The following is a 9,371-nucleotide window of genomic DNA, read 5'->3' as shown; positions in this document are numbered from 1 at the left end:
CCTTTAGCAAATAACAATTTATTATAATTATTATAATTATCTTAAAATATATATATTTTTTTTACTGTATACAATGGTGTGATGCCTAAATTCAAATCCAATTAAGCACCTAAGTGATTAATTAGATTTTTTTATTTATTTTTTTTTACAAAATGTAATTTTAATATCTGATACATATTTAATGTTATCAGAGGTTATCATAATGAAAATAATTATTGGCAGTAACGCTAAGTATGTAACACCTATATTCAAAAAACCTTTAGGCTAAATGTATTAATTTGTTATTTATCCTGATTCAAATGATCATTAGTATTAGATATGTTTCATTAGTATTACTGTATGCTGTTTATGGCTGCCAAACAACATCACAGCTCTGTTCATTAATGAAGACTGTGAATCAGAATTCAGACTCTGAACTATCTGCTTTATAAACTAGACAGTTGGATCCTCAGCAAGCCTTTTACTTTGTTTGGAAACTGAATAGTATTGATTAAAAATGAAGCCAGGGATGCAAAAGCAGTCCTACTACCATGTCACATACAATAGCCCGGACAGGTATTACCCAAAGCTTGTTATCATGCTGTTATACAATATCTCGCTGTAGCATTTGTTACCTTTAAGAACGTTAGAGTTGGCAGCCTGCCACGGATAATGATATCAAAAGTGAATTTGATGTGTGGAATTCAATCGTTGCAAATAAAACTGTCTGGGAGATTAAAATTAGGTTCTAAATGCTATCTGTGGCTGCCGTAGAATGAGGATTGACATGAAACACTTGGAAAAAAGATGCAAATAGATTGAGCAATTAGATGGCTTTCTGTCTGCTCGGTTACTGGTTCTGCCATGGCAATACATACAGGGCAGATAATACACTACACTGTTCCAATCCCTGCACTTCTCTGCTGTAATTTTTTGATTATTTTTCCCTAGTTTCCTTTTTCATACCGCTACTAGAACACAGCTATATGCTGCAATTCTTTAGTTAAGAATTTGATTACACTCAAGATTTAAACAGTCTAGTCTTTGGTCTCTCAGGTCCGCTGTGAATAAGGCTATTTATGTGGATAGGCTTGCCTCACTTTGGTGTTCCAGAGAAGTATTGTTGAATGAGTATTTGTCAATGTAATTAATGATTAAAAAACCCTAAATGAACAAAAAAGAGAATGTGTTGGTTGCAACCTTGGGATACACTTCATTAAATCAGTGCTTATTTAAAAGTGTGGAGCAAAAACATTTTGATATCCTCAGGGAATAGATCTACAAATCACTCAAACAACTTTAACAAGTATTTAACCAAATGTTTTCTCCTCTTCATCATCCTCTTCAAACTTTAGAGCACTATATTAGATGAAAAATCGTAGTATTTTCTAGTTATGAATTATTATAATAATTATAATAATACTATTTACATATTACATCAAAGTATATTTCAGGTATACCATGGCATTATCATCCTACCATGTCGAGATAACAAGTTGGTGGCCAAAGAAAGCTGATTTGGTTTTGGTTACAGTTTACTACTAATTTTAAACACTGAAAGTAGATTTTTACAGTATTATTTTAATATTAGAGATGAAGTTATGAGGAATAGTTCAGCCATAAATTAAAATTTGCTGAAAATTTACCCTCAGGTCATCAATGGAAGTGAATGGGTGCCGTCAGAATGAGAGTCCAAACAGCTGATAAAAACATCACAATAATCAACATAACTCAAGCCCATAAATATATCATCTATATGTTTATAAAAATCTGCACGTTTATAAAAAAGAAAAAAATCTTTAAGGTGTTTTAACTATAAACCGTTGAAAATATAAATTTTTGGGTGATCTATTCATTTAATATTATTTACATTTTCTTTGAGCCTTGTAGGATGAAGGTACAATGTATTATGTTAGAGTGTAATAAATTAATAAGTAGCCCTACTTAATAATTTTAATATACAACATGTGCTTAATATGTAATTATTTTATGGAATCACCTGCACAGCTGTTCATATTGCTATAACAGTTAACTATAGTAATATTTATGCAAAATGTAATGTACACAGTCACCAAATTGTAGAGAAGACTTTTCAAATAAATTTAGACTAACGGTCAGCTCCACCAAAGAAAGTGAAAATGCTCAGGAATTAATTTGCATTTTGCTAACTTAAGATGACTGACGGGTTAATGCAATGGAATGCTACAAAATGATTGCACTCATAAATCACTACAAATACTCATACACAGATGAATGAGTATTCTGTGTGATTTATGGGTGGGCAGCTGGACAACTGCAATGACATTGCTGTATTTTGCGGTGTCACATATGCTTGTTTTTACTCTTCTTTTAAAAGCTTTCTACGTTTATTGTGTCTGGATCTATATTTCAAATATGCTTTTGTCTTAATATGCCATAATGGTGAGGAGGTAATGAAACAGTTGAAATATCACCTCTGATATCGGGTTGTGTTGAGGCTGCTCTGCCTCACTCATGAACATAGGGGGCGCTGTTTGTGTGTGAAACATTGTGATGCGACAGAGAAAGGCTAAATTCACACACACACACACACACACACACACACCGCCCAAATTATTCATTTTGTTCAAATGAAAGCACAAAAATGTAAATATTGTAAATCCATTCTAAGCAGATTTGTTTTTATTAATGCTTTACTCACCTTGGAGTTATGAGCAAGATAGATAGATAGATAGATAGATAGATAGATAGATAGATAGATAGATAGATAGATAGATAGATAGATAGATAGATAGATAGATAGATAGATAGATAGATAGATAAGAACTTTATGTCAGCGTTTTGATAACCCTGTCAGGGTTTGTTTTGTTTAAGTGGCCGACCGACGGACTGTACACCTAAAGAATACATCTAAATAAAAAGAATACACCTGTACATCTAAAGAATATAACGGGATAATTCAATAGAAGTGCTATTTCGCGCAGTTTGAACGAAACATACACTTTTTGTAATTGACAGGCGACAAGATAGCAGTAGAATTGCATATACTTTGTTCGCTCTGCGTGCGCGCACGCGTGTTTACTCCCTCCCGATTCTCCGCATCTCATGATCCCGCGAGCGTCTCTAGGTGATTAAGCGCCGCCAGTCCGAAGCAGGTGTTCAACATGGCGATCTCGGGACTCGGATCTCACTCTATTTCACTCTTTTTCTACGTAATTTTCGCAACGTTTCTGCATAAAGGTAAGACAAGCGGAGTATGTATGAAAGCTTATGTTTAGTATCGAAGCGAGAGCAGTGTGTAAACAACATGTAACACTTGCGCACGTCAATGATGCTGTGCGCTCCCAGGAAATGCACTACTCTCAAAGCTTTCATAGTTTATCTGCAACTGTCTACATGGTAAAACTGTCATGTGAGGAGTTCTTCCTCACGTTTGACTGCTCTGGATGGTGTTTTTGGTTGTTTAGCAGGAGAAAAGTACTGCACCCAAGTGCTGCTGATGAGAGGGACGCAAGTCCGTATCTCACAACCAGAAGTCAGCATTACATGCTGGTGATCTGAAAACGGTTAAATAAATACAAAGTAGCCCTTATGTATATTTAATGCACATGTTTAACGTAGATTTTAAACAAAGAACGCACGCATTGCAGAATAACAGCACTATTGCATTGACTTTATGGAGTGACATTGCGCGCACTTGTCTAACGTGTCTGAACATATACCGGTCATCTTTAGTTCTCTCTTAAATCTTAAACTGGCATTGTCATTTTGTCGAGTGGTTTAATGTGGTGTTGGTGTTCTTAAAAAACACTCCTGTGTTAGATGGAGCATGCTGTGAGAATCGCTTATGGCAAGCTGTTTTAACATTTATAGCTCTTTGCTAGCTAAAATCGACCGTTATTCTATTAGTACTTATTTCAGTTAATACTAATACAATTGCAACTGCTATCTTTTAGTGACACAACTATTCATTGGATACCAGACATCCCTGACAAATTTATATTTAATCATTATTGAGTTATATCATCATTAGTGAGTCCCTAATAAGTGTCCTTATACAAATTAACAATTGTTTTACTACAAATAAAACCAAAAAAAAAAAAAAAGAACAGAACCAAAACCATGGTTAATTTGTTAGTGATACCATGGTGACCAAAAATTAGTTTTGCTACACTAACCATAGTTTAACGATTGTATTTGTAGTAAAACTGTGGTTATACAAATGATAATCAATACACCAAAAAAACATAGTTACTAAACTTTTATTATAATAAAACCAGTCTTGATTTTCATAAGGGTGGTTCAGATATCAACTATTTAAAGTAGGCCTACTTCTGGTTAGTAGGATATATGCCATACAGAGGAGGAGGAACATAGCAATTAATCGAAGAGCTAATAATATTTATAATACACAATGCCAGGTTTATTAAATAAATTAGGAAGCAGGAAAAGTAGAAATGCAAAAACTGAAAAAGACACTGTCACTGTTTAATTACTTGCTAGTAATAATAGAAAATACTATTCTACACTAGTATACTATACTAGTAACAAAAATATACACTAGTTAGCTTTAAGGAATACATGTTTAAATGGCTTGCCATGATAGCTCCTTCTGCCTCCCATCCATCAACAGGTTTTCCACAAGATATTGGCTTTTTATTCTGTGTTCTGGGAATGAGATTGCAGTATTCTGTTAGAATTGAGTTATTTTTTATAGTCCTGTTTTTTTTTTTTTTTTGAGTGATTATTTTGTGTGTTACCCAATTTATTCACTGCTAAAACCCCCGTTGTAATAGACGTCTGTGAATGGCGCTGCCTGTATTAACAACGGAGGCTTTTCTGTATGTGAATGATGCTTTTGTCTGAGGCAAGAGGTATATATAGGTTTTCCTTTAGGAGACTTCAAAGCCACTTGTCTTCCTGTAAGTGCTCTTGAATCCTCATATAACCACCTAGAATATTGTGTAATGCAAGACATGATATTTTCTGACTGGATTTTTCTCATCCATCCATCCATTCTATACATACAGGTAGTTGAAAGATGAAATACTTTGGGGAAGATGATTTTTCCTGCACTGTAGCATGTTAACTTAAAATCCATCTAAACAGCATGTTTTGGTACTACTTGCAGCTCTTTTGAGTATGTTAATACATATATATATACATTTACTTTCATATATATTTAACTTTTAATCCTGATGAAAAAAGCTCATGGTCTTGCTCTGTATCATCTCCCCAACACATAAATTCTAAAAAGCAGCAAGTCATCGTCGTTCAACAGGCAGACTGCAGTTAACAGCGTGAGCTGACAGGAGAACGGCATTGGCTTGAGAGGGAATATATATTCTCTTAGAAGAAATAATAGAGATAATAACAATTCTGATATGGGACAATTCTTACTGGCAAACAATACTTTTGTAATGAGATAGGATATTCATGTAAATTGCTTCATGTCAAGGGTAATTTTCAGTCTGCGTGACTCACAGGTAGAGTTTCCATCAGTGCGAGGAGCTCGAGTTGTAAATATTAGAAACACACTGCAGCTTTTGCATAATTCACGATGCCCCTTGATGAATGTTATGGAAGATGAATGGTCTGACACTCCCCACAACAATCAGCACTAATTTAAACCCCTCTAAAATCAAACGAGAAACCTTGTAAAACATACCCGCAGAGAAAAGACTAATGCTCATATATGACACTTGCTCATACATGGCGGAGGAGCTGCATTGAAAGCCATTTGTTGGGAAATTTCTGCACTCTTCTATTGTCATGTAATTGTTTCTCCTGAATTCCAGCAAACTGTTGATTGGGAGTGAATTAAAACGTTTTACCCTTGGTGCATTAACTTTCTAAGATCGTTTGTTGGAATAATTTTCTTTTCTATTTAAAGCGAAGAATTTATAGCTCATTAGATTTACATTATCCCTGCTTAATAAGCCTTGTGCTGATTGCTAAATAATGCACAGCACTACATTATGCTCCTACCAGATGCTAAAGTTGCCGAGATGGAAATGTGAGATAACTTTGCATAGAAGTGAAGATGGTGATGATATGCCGTGAGAAAATGATGTTGCCCAGCACAATTATGAGATTTTTTTTATCTATTTTTTTTGGCAATGTCATTAAGGAACTTGAATCAGAATAACCACATCTCGCATCAAAGGAGTCTTTTTAAGATGAAGTTCAAAGCAGGATTTAAAGTTATATAATTTTGAAAGCTCAACAATTCTGCTTCATTTTGCGTTTGTGTATTTCAGCAAATAGACCGACCATATTTGAATACGAGTCCGCAATCTGTTAGTTGACTCCATTGGGGTTATTACATATTGCTCATCGACTTATGTAACTTCACAACAGAAGCCTCTCTAGTGAGTCAACACACAAGTACAGGGGCTGATGTGAAGCACTACGAAGACCTCTCCTGTCTTAGTTTTCTGTTTATACCGCCGTATTACTAAACATCAAAGCTGAAGTATCCTCTTGCCGGTGCTAGACTGGGAGGAAAATGATGCTTGAAGCCGATAGAATATCGCTTCTGTAGGACAGATACCAGTTGAGCGCTATGCAGCAGCACACAGTCAATTAGTGGTAACAGATTGAAGGAAGCCCCAGTGGAGAGAGAATGCTTCATTCATGACACTGCTGGAGTAATGAGAGTGGAATATGATGAGGGGAGGGGGTTCCTGTCTTCTGTGATAAATATTGTCATTGTTCTCATTCTGCCCTGTCTTTCATGGACCGAGCTCATTGTCTGTCCTAGTTGGCAGAATTGTTTTGGCACTGACCATGAAAAAAAATCAAATTATGTTGTTTTTCAGGGCGCAAAGTGCACCGCTTGCTTGGTTTACCAGCCTCTGAAGAGCTGCAGAAACCTTTGTAGCGTTGCGACGCTGCTGACACGATTGACCGGTTTTAAACTGTGCTTGTCATATTGGGAGGGATTTTGAATTATAACACCTTTCAAATGTCAGCGTTTTGTTTCCAAAGTCTTTATTGTCGGAATTTAATATTTTTTTTAATTAAATATACTATTTTATATGCACGCACATGAACACAAACACACACACACACACACACACACAAACGATATATATATATATATATATATATACAAACACACACGCACACACACACACACACACACACACACACACACACACACACACACACACACACACACATACCCACACACTACAGTATAATAAAGATATTGGAAACAAACAATGTATAGTAGTTTGTTACAATTATTGTTATAAAATAATAATGCAATTTTTGTTATAATATAATGTATATATTTATTATAATTTTTTATCATACTTTACAAAACAAATATATATATATAAATATAAATATATAGATTATAAATTATAGTACATTTAAATTTACATAATTATATGTAAATTAAATTATATTATAAATTATATTTCTATGGACACTAAAAAATGTAAGGTGTTCCTTTTAATGTAAAGCCATGTGACTAAAAGCTTTTAAAAAAAAATTTACTATAATTTTGAGTGCCTTGGAGTGATTTGTTTTTTGATGGATTTAGAAATCCTGTATCCAAAGAGCAACGATTTATGGACTTTATACCGCAGCAGCATTTTTTTGTTGTTGCATATTTTTGATGTAGGCAATAAAAATATATCTTCAAAACCATGTCTACCATGATAACCTATAATAATGATTTATTTTTGCATACATACAGTGGTGTGAAAAAGTGTTGGCCCCCTTCCTGATTTTTTATTTTTTTGCATGTTTGTCACACTTTAATGTTTCAGATCATCAAACAAATTTAAATGTTAATCAAAGATAACACAAGTAAACACTTTTTAAAAGTAAAAGTAAACAGGTTTTAAATGAAGTTTTTTTTTTATGAAGGGAAAACAAAATCCAAACCCACATGGCCCTGTGTGAAAAAGTGTTTGCATCATACCAACAGTAAAATATGGTGGTGGTAGTGTGATGGTCTGGGGCTGTTTTGCTGCTTCAGGACCTGGAAGACTTGCTGTGATGAATGGAACCATGAATTCAGCTGTCTACCAAAAAATCCTGAAGGACAATGTCCGGCCATCTGTTCGTGACCTCAAGCTGAAGCGAATTTGGGTTCTGCAGCAGGACAATGATCCAAAACACACCAGCAAATCCACCTCTGAATGGCTGAAGAAAAACAAAATGAAGACTTTGGAGTGGCCTAGTCAAAGTCCTGACCTGAATCCTATTGAGATGCTGTGACATGACCTTAAAAAGGCGGTTCATGCTCGAAAACCCTCCAATGTGGCTGAATTACAACAATTCTGCCAAGATGAGTAGGCCACAATGCCTCCACAGCGCTGTAACAGACTCATTGCAAGTTATCGCAAATGCTTGATTGCAGTTGTTGCTGCTAAGGGTGGCCCAACCAGTTATTAGGTTTAGGGGGCAAGCACTTTTTCACACAGGGCCATGTGGGTTTGGATTTTGTTTTCCCGTCATAATAAAAAATACTTTATAAAATGTATAATACTTTTAATGTCAGTAACAGAGCATATGTCTCTAACATTTTGTATTTTCATTGAAACAGAATTATGAAAATGTCTATTCTGGTGTCACTTTTGCCTTGTGCATTGGGGACCAAAACTATTCAAGTTCACCCTGTTGTAATACCAAAAAAAAATCACATCAATTTACTCTTTTATTTTTCTCAATGAGTATCTAGTTTCCCTTGGAAAAAATGTCACATTATGGAAGCAAATTGTGATTCATGTTGACCTCAAATAATGACAGTACAAATCATTTGCTGTCCACCCTTGCACTCCTTGTTCCCAAAAACCCATAAAAACAGATTCCAGTTTCTTCCTATAATGCACCGATATAGGTATGTTTAGAGTCTGTTTACAGCTTGTGTTTGCGATAGACTCTTGAAACATATTTTTATACAGTACGTGTGTCATGGTGACCTACTTTATCTCACCATGCTTTGAGAGTTGTCGTGAAAAATGTTCAGAAACATATGAATGGTGACATGCCCCCAAAGCTCAAGGAGATGTGACCCACTTACAAACAGAGCTGATGATGGAACCTATAAGGTCTCAGCATCATCTCCAGAGACCCCTGTGTTTACTCACTCCCTGTTTTTGTTTCGTTCTCACAAATGCTAGAGCATCTCTTCCTCCGTTTCCCTTTAAGCAAAAATTGATCGCAGTCTCAGTGTTTTTAATATTTAAACTGGCGAGGTGCGAGCTGGTTAGAAACCACAGTGACATTGTGAATGCGGTTTTGACTGCTGATCACATCACCATCGATCAGTCGAGACGTAGAGTGGGACTCCAGCTGTCGGAGTAAGAGAGAGTGACCAATCAATAGAACGTACAGATGGTGGCTCAGAGGGGAGGTGCTATTCAATTGAGCTGCTAAATACTTAAGAATGTCAG

The 9,371-nt window shown here is 35.4% G+C and overlaps 1 protein-coding gene across 1 annotated transcript in view; it reads left to right on the top strand.

The window, feature by feature from the left end:
* The first annotated feature begins 3,107 nt into the window (after positions 1-3,107).
* The window catches only part of LOC306854417 (cell adhesion molecule 1-like), a 203,873-nt gene continuing 197,609 nt past the window's right edge, over positions 3,108-9,371 (top strand). The window contains exon 1 of the mRNA XM_079392382.1: positions 3,108-3,198. Within this exon, the coding sequence (XP_079248508.1) occupies positions 3,123-3,198 (76 nt within the window). The 5' untranslated portion in view covers positions 3,108-3,122. The remainder of the gene's footprint in view (positions 3,199-9,371) is intronic.

This window comes from Barbus barbus (genome assembly GCF_936440315.1).
Source record: "Barbus barbus genome assembly, chromosome: 34".
In the NCBI taxonomy this organism is placed as follows: Eukaryota; Metazoa; Chordata; class Actinopteri; order Cypriniformes; family Cyprinidae; genus Barbus; species Barbus barbus.
Note: the sequence above shows the minus strand (reverse complement) of the source record. Positions and strands in the feature narration are given on the sequence as shown.